At 39.0% G+C, this 17,323-nt stretch overlaps 1 protein-coding gene across 13 annotated transcripts in view; it reads right to left on the reverse strand.

Annotated features, from left to right (window-relative positions):
* col25a1.2 (collagen, type XXV, alpha 1, gene 2) overlaps window positions 1-17,043 on the reverse strand; it is a 246,576-nt gene extending 229,533 nt beyond the window's left edge. For 12 of the 13 annotated variants that reach the window (XM_031896008.1, XM_031896009.1, XM_031896001.1 and 9 more), the window contains exons 1-2: window positions 16,265-17,043; window positions 12,402-12,471 (exon numbers count right to left, since the gene is read on the reverse strand). In XM_031896008.1, coding sequence (XP_031751868.1) covers window positions 12,402-12,471; window positions 16,265-16,564 — 370 coding nt within the window. In that variant the 5' untranslated portion in view covers window positions 16,565-17,043. 13 annotated transcript variants of the gene reach the window in all.
* Window positions 17,044-17,323: the final 280 nt, after the last annotated feature.

Here is a 17,323-nt window from a genome sequence, read left to right on the forward strand (position 1 = left end):
AAAGTGGCAGTTTCCACACCATCACCTCTGTGGAACCCTTACAGATCTCTTGTCCATCTGCACTGCCACCCACACTGAAGTATAAAACAAATGGCGCAAAATGTTTTCTCACCATGTACAGTGTGTTGAGCTAAAATATACTAAACCACAAGCTAGCCAAGCTATGTGCAACCTGTGGCTGATGTCTAATCCTCATTTGTTCTCCTGCTACGAGATGCCATAATAAATAATACGCCAATGTGAGCACTCGGGAGAGATTAAGGAGCTGCTTCATCACAAATTCAGTAATATTATCTTAAGAGATCTAAATCTTCTGTTCGGTTGCTGGTTATGTAAACATATTCACAAAAGGCAACGAAACCAGGATTCGGTCCTGAATTCGGCCAAGATTCTGCCTTTTTCGGCAGGATTCGGATTGGGCCGAATCCAGGCTCCTGGCCAAACCAAATGAGAAAAATCACATGACTTTTTGTCATGTAAACACGGAAGTTGAAAAATTTTCGCCATACATTGGGACATTTAACCCTTCCGGAGCCTAATTCGCATATACTAGTTAGGATTCGGTTCAGTATTCGGCCAGATCCTTTACAAAGGATTAGGGGGTTCAGCCAAATCTGAAAAAGTGGATTCGGTGCATCCCTAATATTCACATGTCTTTCTCTTGCTATATTTTTATCGTTAAAAATTCAAACCGGAGCAAAGTTTCTCTATAATGTTCCCTGTTTGTGCCTAATAGTTATGGATGAGTTGCCAAAAAGTTGTCCCACACTCTACCCTAACCCATCCTCTCCCATCAAGCCCTCACCCAAGCACTGCTCTCTGACGACACTGAAAGGTTTTTATGTTGTTTATTGAAAACTTTACAAAATATAATTAACAGAGCTTAGGTTGACATGTGGAGCAAGGCAGGTGCAGGTATATAACACAGGAAGAGATGTATTCATTGGGGAGGTGCAGGGGAAAACCTGTGTCTGTTGGTGCAGACAAAAGTGTAGCATGACTGGTAGCGCCTGTTTTCTGCACTTTGCACCCTGCCCAAGGGTTTTAAGTGAGTCCAAGTGTCTTGCTGGTTTTAAACTTAAGTTTCCCATTGTACCATGGTAGGGATAAATTGCATCCCGTTGTTTAAGCAAAGCTACCACAAAATTAATCGTGAAACACAATAAGGTGCTGCAAACCGTTAGGACTGAACACTGCATTTGTGTTGATTTATTAGCAAAAACGGTCCAATAATGAAGTCTCTGCCTGGGCGACAGATTGAATTTCCTACAAACAAGTCATCACTGGATTTAATCTCATAAATTACAGGAATAGTTTATTCAGAGGTTAGAAATGGGGAAAAAAACTACCATTTACCGCATAGAATTGAAAGCATTAACAGCTTAAGGATCTGCTCATATTACTCATAATGGAACTGGTAAACATTTTCTTTATGGTACCAAGCCCATCCCATGATTAGTTTAGGTACTGCATCATATGATTTGTAGGGTATTAATTACCCTATTGTACCTTTATTAACATGTCTAATGTAGGTCTTTTCTGATGCAAGAGTAGTATTTTTATCATTATTATCATTATAATTATTTCATTATTTTAAGTATACAGGTATGGGACCTGTTATCCAGAATGCTCAGAGCCTGTGGTTTTTCTGGATAAGGGATCTTTCCATAATTTCCATCCCATACCTTAAGTATAGTAAAAAATAATTTAAAGATTAAATAAACCCAATATTATGTTTTGCAACCAATGCAAATTAATTGTAGCTTAGCTGGGATCTACTACAAGGCACTGCTTTATTATTACAAAGAAAAAGAAAATATTTTTTTAAAAATTTATTTAATTAAAATGGAGTCTATTGGGAGATGGCCTTCCTGTATTTTGGAGCTTTCTGGATAACAGATCCTATAAATGTATCGTTTAAAATGATATGTTTTGAGAATTTAAACTGCCCCTTTCCACTGCTGCTAACCCACTTATCTTTGCAATCACTAACTAACCTGGCTGACTACCATAACTAAACATTATGGCAGCAATGTAAATATAGGTCCAAACTTTGCTCCAGCTCATATAACCGAAAACAACCAATCAGCAGGTAGAGCTTACTGGTCTGCAACCATCTAGTTGGATGCAATGATTTAGCTGATTTACCACCACTGTTGTGCCAGTTATTGCATTAACCCATATGTGCCTATATCTATCCATACTGTAAACTCTTTTAACCTCCACTGCTGCCCTTCTGCATGTTGTGCAGTATACTGTGTGCTTTCAGCCTTTCTGCAAAGCATGTTATTAAATATGACCATTCTAACTACCATAAGCTTCAAAGTAGTTTTATAGGATTTATTGATTTTTTTTAAAACATTACAAGTGTGTTAGCAATGTAACTGCCCCAGTAAAAAAAATACTGTAACTTGCTCTTATTGTTACAACTGTTTCCCTCTTGTGAATCTAAGTCACTACACTACACTGGTCACTACATTACACTGTGCAGCATTGTGTCTGATGTGATGGCACAGTATATTGAGACAAGTGACAAAGATAGGTGTTTAAAGGGATTTTTATGGTATACTTTTTATTTCTAAATTACACTGTTTACATAGCAAATAATTCACTTTACTTTTTAAAATTGTATTCTTGAACCAACAAATGTATTTTTTAGCTGTAATATTGGTGTGTAGGCAGCCATCTCAGTGCATTGTGCCTGATTCTGAGCTTTCAGAAAGAGACAGCGCTACACATTAGAACTGCTTTCAGGTAACCTATTGTTTCTCCTACTCCCATGTAACAGGGGGAGTCCCAAGTTTGGACTTGGACTGGATTTCTTACTATTGAGTGCTATTCTGATATCTAATGGGAGCTGCTATCTTTCTACCTTCCCATTGTTTTGCTGATTGGCTGCTGGGGGGAAAGGGAGGGGGTGATATCACTCCAACTTGCAGCTCAGCAGTAAAGTAAAGTTTATCAGAGCACAGTCTGGGAAACGAAGAATACAGCTAGCCCCATGTGACATTTTAAAATTAAATATAAAAAAAATCTGGTTTTGTGTTTTTGAAAAACATTCTGCTGGAGAAGCTCCATTAACTGATGCTTTTGAAAAAAACATGTTTTCCCATGACAGCAACCAGATATAAAGGATCTAGTTTTTGTTGAAATACACATTACATCATAAGAGTTTCATACACTTTTTAGCCCTCCAATACATTCCGACACATTTCCTCTGCATATATGTAGTAGTTTACAGTATTGATACTATACATGAACTTATCTTGGCAGAAAGTATTTTAATGCCCAGAGCTTTAGCTTTGAACTGACTGTAATACTTAGCAATGGGAATTTGCAATTACTTGGTCTGCATCTTGTTTGGCTGGCATCTGGATTGCTCAATTAGATTTGGGAGGAAGGGAAATGCTGGGTCACAATAGCATCTTTGACAGAGGCTGATGTTTTACTAAAACCTTCAGAGCAATGCACAAAGGGCAGTCTGAGCCTCCCACCAACACAGACCATGAAAGTAAGACTAGCAAAAAGTAAAAGCCTCCCCTGCTGAGCCTGTGAATAGAAGTGTGTTCCCATCATGTTGCAACATTGCCAACCCACAGAGGAAAAGATGTAGGAGCTAAACCTATTCTCTGTCTTTATAATCTCAAGTGATGAGAGAGCTGACTGACCATTTGACCTTACAAGGCCCCTCGTAAGAGTTCTTCCTTAGTCCACTTTGCTTCTCTTCAAACCTTTAATAGACTTTGAACTGGGTACTTCCTTCAACAAAAAAGTCCTTCTCAGGCCACTGTTTCATGAAGGTTTCCTGGGGTTTGGACTGAGGTGACCAATCATAAGCCAACAAAAAGTTTAGTGTGTCCGAACACAATGCAACATAGACTTGTGAGTAACCCTTCTGTGCCTTCCTGTAACACAGTTAAAAGAACAGTACTGTGTTGTCAATGAAAGAATATACTGGGATGCAGGGGAAAAGGATGATTCGAGGGGATATCTGCCACCCGTCTCAAACAAGTGTTCTTTAACAAAGAAGTGAATATTCCCAATGAGAGCATTCTTGTGGGCTCATTAGCCGGCATGTAAAGTCTATTATTAGCAGATTACAGTACTGCATCTGGTGATTAACATTTCACAGATGAGTGGGGTGAAAGGCAGTTTAATAAATGTAACAACTCCTATCCGCTGCTGATAACATGTGCAGCATCAAGTCACACTTCCCAAGGCACTTTGCTGCCCTAACAAATGGATATGGAAACTTGCTCTGAAAGAGGGTGCATGGGAAAGATCTTTACAGGCCTTCCATTTCTCACACACAGGGTACACAAATTCTGCAAGCTACTCTCCTCTTGTACGTGGGCATTTAACAGTTAGCTTTCATGTTGCTTTGGCTCGTCTTGTACTATGAAATGCATGTACATTAATGCCCTTTACTGAAAAATAGTAACTACACTTCAGTACAACACATATGCATTGTGGCAGTCTTGTAGCACTCCAATGTCTGTTTATGGGAGCTGAAAGACCAAGCTTCCCACTTTACACCAATTATTGTGATATCATGTTTCAGATGTAGAGTTGAACACTGAATAAATGCCATCAATTTATTACAAAGTGAATGTTGTTTAAAGATTTAAACCTCTTTAAACAAAACAAAAAAACCTGCAAAAAAAATTGCCTTTGCATTGGTTTCGTATTAAGTCACCAACACTGAGTAAGCATTTACAGTAGGTATGCAAATGGCCACAACACTTGAGTAAGTAGAAATTACATAATTAGGCCTAAGTATGTATTGAATTCAAGGTTCAGTAGAAAGTCATCAATTTATACAAGATTTGGCCAAATATTTGGTATTCAACTAAATAGACACTAATGGGGCAGCGTAGTTAAGTTTGCACACATATACTGACCCAAGCAACTAATCACGTGTTTGTTTTCAAAAAGTAGTTATAAGCAACATTTGTAGCCTGGTTTCGACAAGTAAAAAATGCCCATAGTCTCCAACTGCCACAAATAAAAATTGCCACGGAATGGAAAAAGCCACAGTGAAAAATGCCCATTGACTTCAATGCATGTCCACAAACTTAAACCACTGGCCAGTAAATGCTACTTACTGATTGGTTGCTATGGTTTGCTATGGGTTACTAGACAAGTAGTAGATTTAAGACCATTTATAACATTACCTCCTGTATGTAATACAAGGAGCAAAGATATTACTGATCTAGCAAAAATGAATAAGCCTGGATAGAAACAAGAAACAAGTGTGTCTCTTCAGAAAGGTGCACATGTAACACAGCTGCCCACAGTTGTGATGTGATGTAAAGGGCTGTTTTTCTTCACAGTTATGAATCAGGGAACTTCAAAGGTCCTTCTCCTAAACATTACAGGGTTCACTCACCTTAAAAATTTAGTGAGAAAATAAACAAACCTGTTATTGTATGGATAAGAGCAGGATGAAAGCTAAACTGCTATAAATTTCGAGAAGCAAGCTTATATAAAACTCATCTAAAAAGTCCTGTGGGTTTTCTTTCTGTATGATAAAGACCTAAGCTTTTATGTAGAGGAAGGCTAGTCTGTATTAGAGATGCAGCAGATCAGTAATTCTTGTATTTATCTGATCACAATTCACAAAATATAACAAAACTAAAAAACTGTCAAATATTTGCATGAACTATTAAAACAAATTGCTACTATTAGATGTCACATGACTTTGCTTTGACATGGCTTTTGCCATATCTGACTCCTGTAAAAAGACCCAGGATTCAGCCAAATCCCAATCTGATTTCATGTATTCCTAGTAGGAATGACAAACTCAGAGCGACTGCAAGATAAGTAAAAAAAATGTTTTCCTTTTTAATGAATTTAAAGTTTAAGACTTTTTTGTATAAAACTAGACAAAGTATCAACATTAAAGCATGTCAAACCCTTCACTGTAGGGATCCCGCTAGCAACTCCCACAGATAAAATGAATGAGATGAGCAGCTCCACAAAGGTTCATTTATGCCAGTTCTCAAAATGATCATGCCACCCCCACACAGAGCCATTTGGTCACCCAGTTTGTTAGTTTTTAAGAACATATTAGCTGGGCCATTGCACAAATCATCTGAAGTGGTTTAGCCAAATCCACAAACTATTAGATTGTGTTATTTTAGTCAGTCTAAATATTACTATTAGTGCACACAGACACTGACAAAACAGAACAAGACCAATTATTTATTAGAATACTAATGAGATCATTCTGTGAAAATCGGCACATTTTGAGATGTCCCCCACGTATTACTCCTGTCAACATTATGCCTAATAATCAGATCCAAGCATGTGGTCACCGTAAGACCTGTAGGATGTCTGTTTCTAGCTAAGAACACAAGGATGTCAATTGTGTTTCTAGTAATAACCAGATTACATTCTGTCAGTTTTACATATTTGTTAGGTAATGTCTGTCATTGCATACCCCTGTTAAAAGGATGCTAGGAGTTGTAGCTGAAACAGCTGAAGGTCTACAGGTTTGATATCACTCATAAGTATATTAAGAAACTCTGACAACTGATACACAAAATTATAGATGTTTTGGCCTTTTACCTACCATTGTCCCCTTGCCCCCTCTGCACCTCACCAATGGGGTCTCTCTAATGCCATCCCTTCCATCCTCTTCCTTAAAACTGGCTCTGGCAACCATGCCTTTGCTTTCAAAATGAAAACATATATCAGATGTGCTGCACTTTCTGAAGCTAGCCAAGAAGGGAACATTGAAGCTACTGTCTGGTCATGAGGTGGCACAAGCTCCTGGGTTTCCCTGCGTCAGTATGTGCAGCAACACTTGATTTGGAACAGAAGGCAGAAAGGACTGAGTGGTGCAATTATACAGATGTGCAAGGAGCACATGTAATGGAAGTGGCTTTACACACAACTGACTGCAGGTAAATTGCAGGCATAAAAAAGCTCTTATAAGTCTTGGCTTTGATGTAGTTCTCTGCATGATCACACAGGATCACAAAATCTTTTACTTTAATAATACATAAAAGTACAACATGTATGAGCCCGGTTTATTCAAGGTTTCCTGCACAAAACTTTCTCACCTTATTTCCACTATACTGCTTATTATGCGACCAAATATGTTGGCGAACATCAGCTCTGTACCATTTGTACTGGCAAAAAGTTGCATTCTGTATAAAATGCTGTTCGGGAGATCTGATATTTTATCCTTGGCAGCTTTTAATGTTGAGGATGACTTCTGAAAAATATTTGTCAAAGAATTCTCCGTCAGCAACAAGGCACCAGTGAGAGCTAAATTCTACTCCTGTCACTTTCACTATATCAGTATTTATTGATCTGAGTGGTATGGAACTCTGCAGAGCTATTCTACAGACCTGTTCTCTGATTAAATGGATCACTGGCAGCCTGAGTTTCAGGACTCTGACAAGAGGGTTCATCCTAGATAAATGAAATCATTGCAGAGAAAAAGCCAGCAAAGCCACACTACAGCTGAACATCCTCAGCGCCAGCTATTATTAGCTAGAACCAGAAACATTCATTAATATGGAGAAAAAAATGGCAGTTCTCTGAATCTATAACTTTCAGACTCTGACTTACCTAAAAGCACACTGTAAGATGATGATATTTATGGTCATTCTGGCCAACAAGGCTCAGTCTGACGGACTTTGCAGGTATACCATGTGCAATATGTATCAAGAAATTTACAAACAATCATCCATTGTATATGAATCTAGTAAACAGCTGTCTCTGAACAGTTCCCTTGCCCTTACACTTCCTATTTCTAGGGGTGATGTCAGCTCTCACATAGTTTCCTATCAGGAAGCACTTGACTGAGGCCAGAGACAGTTAGGTACATGAAGTGATGGCTTGAAGATATCAGTGTCCTCATAATGTGTGTGTGTGTTGAATGATGTGTGGCCGACACCTGTAGGTAACAGCTTTAGCACATTACAGTAATGTTTTGTGTATATAACTATAACTTCTTGCATTTAAAACCAGTGCTAGAGACGTCCAAATAATTGTAGTAATGCTCAGCTCCCAACCTAAATCAGACATGTTCAATCTGTACACACAAGGCTCTAAACTGTCTTGGTATCATACCTTCTAGGCTTTTATCTGCCTTTGTGCTTCACTCTCCAGAAACTGCATAGCTTTGGTACTGTACCTACCTTACCCACTAGACTCTGCACTGCTTTAGTGCTTAACCTTCTTGGCTCCGTGCTGTCTTTTTTTCCTCACCATCAAGGCTCTGCAATGCTTTGGTATCTGACCCTCTAGGCTCTGCAGTGTAGAGTCTACATGACCAGATACTTGAAATAAATGAAACATTTAAAAAACTGATTCATGTTTCAAATTCACTAGGCAAATTAAACTGAATTTGTAAGCATAGTATCTCCTAGATGAGTTATTTTTACCTTTTAGTAAATATTACCCTTCTTATGGTATTATCCTCCTTTCACTATATTTTTTTGATATATATGCCATTCTATACAGACAAAAGAGACCCTGTGCACTCACCCATAATCATGATATATAAGACATTAAGACATTCTGTGTGTTCTATATATATTGATAATGGGTGAGTGCAGAGGATCTCTTGTCTCTGTCTGAATGAATTTTGTGGTCACAGCCTCATTGCACCCTCGCCTAATGTTTTCAAATGTAGCGGTGAGCACAACTTTCCCATTGTTTCTCAGGCATAAAACTTTACTTATTCTTTCAACATGCACCGTTTTTCTATAGTAGCTGTAATCCTATTTAAGAGTAATGTTTCATACAGCGCCATCAATCACAGTACTCACGTCACAAAGACCAAAGCATCTGGCTGGAGCCCAGCAATCTTGACATGATGCCCGTGTGCGGGGGGATAAGATATGCGTGATCACATACACGGGAGACCAATCAAGGGCTTTAGCATTTCCAGCATTTCTAGTCACATTTGCCATTTTATGTTGTCAAGTGGATAATGAAAAAAATAACTGATTCAAAGTTCAGTTGTGTCAACTAAATTTCAGTATAATAAAACAAAATATTATTCTTCACGAGAATCAGAAATGAGCCTGATTACCATCATAAGGGCCAGAATGGCAATACTTAAAACAAGCTTTTTAAAACACACAAAGAAATACTTTAGAAATGCTCCATCACTTTCTAAACATGCCAGTTTCTTTAGCCATTAGCGACACGACTTTAAGGTACCAGCTTCAAGGTAAAGGTTTAAGATTCCAAATGCAGTTAATATTTTTAAAAACCCAAAATCCTTCAGAATGTTTTCCAGAATACCTACAGAATATCAGAATGTTTCAATTGTAACATATTGTTATTAGTATGGGAAATAAATCATTTGTTATAATAAAGCTGGTTGGTGCCCTAGAACACTATGGAGACTTAAATAGGGATGTGTTTATGCAGTAATAACTGACAGTTGTGTTTCTGGTGCTATGTAGGGATAAAGCAGTATGGCAGTTCCACTCATTTATGTAAGTTTAATTATGTACTCTCTTTTAATGGTCTGTATAAAAGGGCAAGACAAAATAATGTAAGCACCCAGTAATAAATTCATATATGTTAACTATTTACTATACAATAGTAATAATAATCTAACTTATGGTTCCCTTTGTTCAGTCCATTTGGAAATAATGATAATACAAGTTTAGAACTGCTACTTATGGGATATTGGGTGCCTACCAAAGAATGAAAGCTTCACACTGGGAGAAATCTACTCCACTTAATGTTCCACCGCATCCAAAAGTGGTTCACTGTTCTTTAGATCTAGTAATTGTGTAGGTCACAGTTACTGGGCGGTTTCCTGGTGTTCAGGAAATCACCTTTAAATAGATCTGTCAAATGTCACGCAATTAGTATCACAGTCACACATTCAGACTTGCTTTTACACTTGCAAGGCAAAAATTACTCAATGTCCAGGTCCTTGTCTGCCACTAACTTAAGTAATTGACAAGTGACTTGGTCACTAATCATTCCCCAGTTGTGTTTTGTGGAGCTCCAGTATTCGAAATGGTGGGGGAAAAGCAGAATTTGGTAATAGTGATTACAGCCTTGATACAGAGATGTCAACCTGAGGGTTGCGCTAGTTAGGGGAATTCCAATACTATAACTGATCCACTACAAGGGGCAAAAGGTAATAAAGGTAATTTGTTCAGGACTCAAAATTATGCCAGGGCCTCTCAAATCAGCGTCAGTCACAACCAAAGCCCCCACCCAGAAGGGTCAGTAAAGCTTGGAGGTGGGGGTCACAAATCCTTTAGAAAATAAATTATTATATTTGAACATCTAAAGTATAATTGGTTGGCCAGTTCTGTTACATGTGATCATTGTTATTTATACAGCAGTAACAAGTTATGAAACACTTTATAATGAAATTCTATCAAACAGGAGAATGAAACAGGAAGATTAGAGAATGATGTATTAGACACTGTAAAGTTGTATAAACATTTTTGATTTGAAAGTACATTTTGTACTTTTTTAAAAGAACATTACAGGTAAACTTGTGCAGCAGAATTGTTATGTAACAATGTGTTTATTTCTATTCAGCTTATGTCTGCTATTTGTGTTACACAACAAAGACAACAACTTCTATGGAAGCACAGTGTTAGCAACTGCCATAGCTCTAAATTTTGTTCAATATCAGGTTGAAACATCTACAGTATTCCCCCTGGTATTCCCTCAGGTTGCGGTACTATCAAGATAGCAAATGTTTTGCTGCTCACTTGAGATCTATAAACACTGCTCTGTCAATGAAATCAATGGAATCTGCAGACTCAGAAAATATTTTGTGTATACTGTACAACAAAATATCTGAAAAAAAGTCATAGAGCATCACAAAGAGATAGTGGGTTGGGTGTCTTAGAAAGAAACATACTATGGGTAAGCAACTGTAGGAAAAAGGAATTGCTCAATATATGACCCTGGGATTCCAAAAAATTCTATGGAACATTACCTGATTATGAGTGTTGAAGAAGCAGCCCAAACAGCCATTCATTTAGAATGAAGTAATGTATTACCATCATGGATATAGTGGAATCATCAAGATTAATTAGGAAAGGAATATATATTGTAGTAAAAGGGGGTTCCATGATAGCACCACAACAGCACTGCCTTGCTGCCTTGTCTTTAGGAGGTACAAATAGGGTCAACTGAAAAAGTTGGGCAAGAGGGTGTTAGTAGAGCGAGAAGACTGTATTGCCTTATAAGTATTGCCCTGAAGGGAAATTTAAAAAGCAAAACACACTGAATTCGATGTTCATTAACTCATTGGTTTTAGATGGTGTCATTACTATTTCTGCGGCTTACTCAATGACTATATAGGAAAACTGAAATCATTTGGTATGTTCCCTATATACAAACTAAAGTTTGAAGGGCAACGATAATAACAGTGGTAAAATAAGAACTTCTTACAGGCAAAAACTGCTTCTTCTCCAGTTCTGTATAATGATGTAATGTTATACTCTAGTGGCAGCAGAGCAGAAATGCACTATTCCCTGCATATACGTAGGTTAAACAGAGCTCTAGAACTATCATCTGCTTCATGGTAATAAGAAAATCATAGAAAACCTGAAAATGTCTATTTGTGGATTCTGTTTGATAGTCCAATTTTTATATTACAAATGAGACAAGTGGGGAAGAAAAAGACTATAATTACCAGTATATTGTAATACATGTTGAATATGTGATTTGAAATACTATATATGGCTTTAAATCATGGACCACAAGTTACAGACAGAATATTATCCTTACAAATAGAAAGTAAGCAAAGAGTTTGATAAAGCTTTGTCTGTGAACAGGTCTCAGATAGCAAAGCTAGCCATCAATAAGTCTAACCCTACCAGGCTGCAGTTATACTAATCCATTCAAGCTAATATAATGGATTATGTTTCCAAGCAAGACAGCATGATAGTGCTCTGCCAGGGGTATTGTATAGAGCACCAACTGTCACAGGCTGTTTCATTCCTTGAGGCCAGCACTCTGTCAAGCAGGCCGCGTTTGTCACAAGTTAGTCCCCGCTGCCACATGCACATAGAGATACAGAGCCACCGAATTCCTGCTCTAAACATAGCCTTTCGTTTTACACAAGGACCCTGGACGGTCATTCATCAATCCTTTCTGCACAATGTCACCGTGTCTGTGATCTTACTTTCGTTATTCTGTGGTACAGCCAGTGTATGCACCCTATCCGTTCATTATCACCTAGGGTGACAAATTAAGTTGAACAAGGCTTGCTCATGGCTGGGGAATAATTTGATGGCAATATAAACACTACAAAAATTGCTGAACTCCTGAAAATAATTTATTGAAGATCTCAGCATTCTGCACACCGAAAGCCTCAAATACAAATAAACTGCATTATTTTCATTGAAATTATTTTATAATTCATATAAAAGCCATCTGATCACAGTTACCTGCTGGGCAGTTGCAGTCTGCCGGTGCATCTCTTGCGATTCGGAGCTTTGCCATGTGTTCATAGGACCTCTGCAGAAATAAATGCATGAAAAAATTAAGGTTCTTATGTGACTGAAACTAAAGCTTGATGGATTTCACAGTCATCCACAGTGATTCAACCTGAACAAATCTACAGACAGGAGCTACAACAATATATAAACAGCTCTGCTGAGTCTTAATCCCTTGGCCAAGCTTGTGGGGAGAGAAATGTATAGGGTAACATGAGAGCACAAAGTAAGTTTTAGTAGTGCACAGAGCAATCATACGTACGTGACAACATCAACATATTTACAATATTATTTAGCCAAACAAGGAAATACCTTGCTAACATTTAACCTTAAGAATGGCAACTTATATGCAAAGCCAGAAGACTCAACAAAGTGATGTGGGCATGCCAGAGGGCTTGTTTACAACTAAAACTGCTAGTATATAAAATGGTTGTTTTTGTTTCACATCTTATATGTTTAGAAATTAGGTTTGCTTTTGGTAGTAAGAGTGCTAATGTTAATGTACTTCTTGTAGTTAGTCAAATAGTGACAGAGAGGATACAGAGTTCTGTTTCAGACCCAAGAGTATGAAAGCATATAGTGTTTTAATTCCTGGCTATTAACCATCACCATCTTTGGTGATTTGACAGCAACATTGTTCCTGGGTCTGTCATTCAGTGAGGATTACCATAAGAGTTATCTATACAGTCACTGATGATCCATGGTCCCTAGAGGGGGCTGAACCAAATGTACAGCAAGAGAAGAATGGAGAAAAAGCAGGCAAAGCTGGAGTTGGGTAAGGTCTAAGGGGCTATGTTAAAGAGAAGCCCAGGGTCCAAGTCATTATTACCCAACCCCTGCCCACAGTGCTCCCCCTTGCTTTTCAACTGAGAAACAGCCATGCTGTTCTTATAAAGGCAGTTTAGAAAATTTAGGACACTGATAGTCTAAGTTTGTTTGCAAAGGTTCTTAATTGGAATATTTTTGTATAAGCTGATAGAAATTTGACTATGTGTTATTGTTGGTCTACTGCTCCGCATTCAGTCTGGCATTCAAACTTCTATCTGGCAACAGTGGTTGCTGACTATAAACTATAGGACCCTGCCTCTTAGTCTGATTGGCCATGTATAAGTAATAAATTCCTTCCTGTGATATACGATTTTTTAGCCCATAACATAAGTACAGATATGTTGTGAAATGCCAATATAAAGTGACATAATAGTAGACCAAAAAAAACAGATGGTTGCTATGGCTGCTTATCCAAGTAACTAACTAGTGACTGGAATAGAGAAGGAGATGGAGGGAGTAGAATATAAAGTAAAAAGACAATAACAAAATATAACTTAAGACAGATAATTATTGTCTTCAACCTGTAGACTGATTAGTGTTAGATTAGACTAAATTCCTGTTTCAGGGTTATGTGATACTCAGATAGATTTATGTACTTATGTAAAGTGAGTGACTTTTCTTTTATTGAATTGGGGTGTTATAGCAGTGAGACACAGACTCTTAGGAATCAAGCCAACCTTATAGTATAGTACATGAGATACTAGGAGATTTATTCTGGTTGCATACAAAATTACCATATACTAATTTGACTACAAGTTATTTGAAAAAATGGCTCTTTTATATCTACTATCAGTATATTCAACATATTCACAGACAAGGCTATATCAAAATAAATAGGACAGACAACTGTGGGGCCCAGGTACAACCTGGGGCCATAGAAATATATTGGAGGGACACATATGGCTAATCTATTTATTATGTAGTAGGCACAATAGTCAGAATCCCATCTCCATCTGTAGCAGAAAGCTGCCTATTCTTTTACAGCAAGGACTAATCATTGTTGAAAATGTATGTATAAGGGGACAATAGCTAAAAGGTATTTGCAGAGTTGCTCTTACATACAGCTGAATTGTGTGCATCTTAAATGCCAACCAGCATGACCCCTGGGGTTGAAATGGAAGCCAGAAATATGTAACCTTTGACTTTTTTTACTGCTGCTGCTGCACTACATCTCCCAATACTTCCCTGCCAGCTTTGCAAGAATCTGGGTGCTGTAGTTCTGCAACAGCCAGAATGCTAAAGTTTGTCTTTCTCTAGTGCATGTCTGGGTCACATGTGTTATATGTATTTAACCTTTTCCCTAAGCCAAACAGCAAATTTACTGTATTTTGTATTGAAAAGCAAGATAAAAGTATGGTTAATGGTACTAAAACTCCAGGGTGTAGCATAGGGTGGCTGTTTACATATGTATGTTTTGCTGGAGGTTTTATGTGCCACATGTTCCCCCAGACTACCTGTCATACTTATATAAAACCCTGCACATAAAGTGGTATAGCCAATCACATTGCGTATTAAATAATCCAACAGTATTAAAATGACACATGTGGATGGATGGCTTGTAAAATCCAACTTGCTAGCTTCGTATTGTGGGACAGTATTTCTTTCTCTCCTGCAGACACATGGAAGTATATTACCATAAACACAATACTGGCCATTCTAAGAATAATTTACAATGGGATTTCTGGAATGTCTCTGCGGTCTAGAAATGCAACTCTGATAAATAATAATTCTCTGTGCTTCGTTCTTTGTTACGGAGGGGGAAGATGAGAAGAGAGATGAACTGTTACTACACACAGCTCAATGAGCTGTCACATTCCCCCTATGCAGACACGTTCCCCTTAGTGGTGATCACTTCATAAATTGTCTATCAATGGATATGTTGGAAGACAAGCCACTAAATCAATGCTGGGTCATTAACTCATTTAATGTAGTGCTGTGGGTGCTAAGTGTAGCCCCTGAGCCTCTGTAATGGGCATTTCATTTCCTCCAACACACTGAGACTGGGGTGAGCAGTCACAGAGCACAAGCCCTTCCTATGGGGGGGGGGGTGTCAGTATAGTAGGATCTCCTGCTGAGAAACACCTGTGCAAGCAAGGGGTTTTATAAAAAAAATGTATTCAGCTTAGTATTGGGCATTTCATTATATCTAATTAAGACTCTTTCTTCTTACCTGTGACAAAAGTTGGTCCACTATATTGGAGAGAAATTGCAGCCATCCACCTCCTGGTGGACTGCAACTACCTGCATTAACTATGAGGCTGCTGGGAATCAACAGTTGGGCCAATTTAGGGCTCTGGCACACGGGGAGACTAGTCGCCCGCAACAAATCTCCCTTGTCCCCGAAATGCCATCCTACCGTGGGGCCGCGATTTCCCCGAAATCGCAGCGCCGCATATGCCATCCCACTGGCGACTTACATTCTCACTGGTGGGATGGCATTTTGGGGAGATTAGTCCCCCGCAGCAAGGGAGCTTTGTCGCGGGCGACTAGTCTCCCCGTGGGCCAGAGCCCTTAAATCTTTAGGGTGAAGACACAGAGCTACTAGTAGCAGCTACTTCTTGCAGCTACTAAAACAGACAATGCTAATCATTTACTGATAACTGTCTGTACATGTGTTTTAGCAGATGCAATTCTCACTATTGTCTATGGCAGGGTATTTTCTGGAGTTTAGTAGCCAGTGTGTCTTAAGCCTTAGGGACCACATACATTGTACGTCAACAGGTTTCATCAACCAAACCTCAAACTTTGCTGGGACTGCAAGAAACACAGGAGAGCATGCAATATGAATGGGATATAATATACAAGCCACAGGCACATGTTCCCCTCTTTTGGCAAATACAGTGCAAAACTACTGAAGAGTATGTTGCATGAAAGCCAATATGCATCTTTTCTTTATGATAAATGATGATATAATGACTATAGTATAGAGAGAAGTGCCCAGTAAGATACAAGAATTGCCTGACAAACACAGAGCACATCATCCACACCTGGGACAAGAGGCGATCCACTTTTTCCTGGACGATGGAGTTAAGCTGATCCACAGATAATCCTGGCATATGGAAAGCAATGTCCCCAGACTTGCCATGCTGCAGTGCCCAAACCCTTCCCTGCAGGTCATTGGTCTTCATATTCAGATAAAGAAATGATGCCATGGACAACAGGGAGAACACAAATGCCAAGACACTGGGCAAAGTCCTAACCCAGCCACTGAGCACCCCTCCAAGCTTGTCCCTGTGACATCCCTGGGACTTCTCTCCATTCTTTCTCATCTCTCCTGTTCCCAACATGTTTGTCAGTTTGGTGTGAGCTTGTTGTGTGCCCAGCTGTGGGCTCCCCAGCTAGAGGTATTCTCTTCTCAGTGCAGAATGCCAGTGAGTGACACACGCGTCAGGGAAGTCCAGAGGAATCCTTGCACTTGCTTATTCCAAGAGATATCCTTGCACTCGCTTATTCCAAGTGATAGAGAAGTGATGCTTCCTGATATAATGTAATGCACCAATATTCTCCCCAAACCTGCAATTAATCAAACCAGGATTAAATGCCCCAGCAGGCTGCTCACTATGTTCTGCACTCTGCCAGACGGTGGGTTTGTAGTCCAGATGCAGATTCTATTCAACACTCCAGCAGGCTGCTGCTCATTATACTGTGCACAGCAGTCCTAGGATAGGATACTGGTCACCAGGTTGGGCATTAACTCATGACTAATGTTGGGCACTGACTCCCAGTTCTCTGCAGTTGTGAGCTTGGATATTCCCTGACACGCTGAGCTCTGTCTCTAGTTCCCGCCCTCCCCCTGCTCCCCCTCCCTGCACTGTTTCAGCACTCGTTCTCTGTGAAAAAAGTGCTGTTCCTCATGCTGACCATTCTGTGATGTATTCAGTGGTTGTCCTGAATTAGTGCTTTATAGGAAATTTGACCCTGCAGGTTTAGAAAAGCTAATACCCCCATGCATTCATTACAATCCACCCATGTGCTCCAGTTTCTTCTGCACCCCAAATACATACAGGCAGGTTAATAGATAACTCCATATATAACTGACTATAATG

Source organism: Xenopus tropicalis, chromosome 1 (genome assembly GCF_000004195.4).
Source record: "Xenopus tropicalis strain Nigerian chromosome 1, UCB_Xtro_10.0, whole genome shotgun sequence".
Classification (NCBI taxonomy): domain Eukaryota; kingdom Metazoa; phylum Chordata; class Amphibia; order Anura; family Pipidae; genus Xenopus; species Xenopus tropicalis.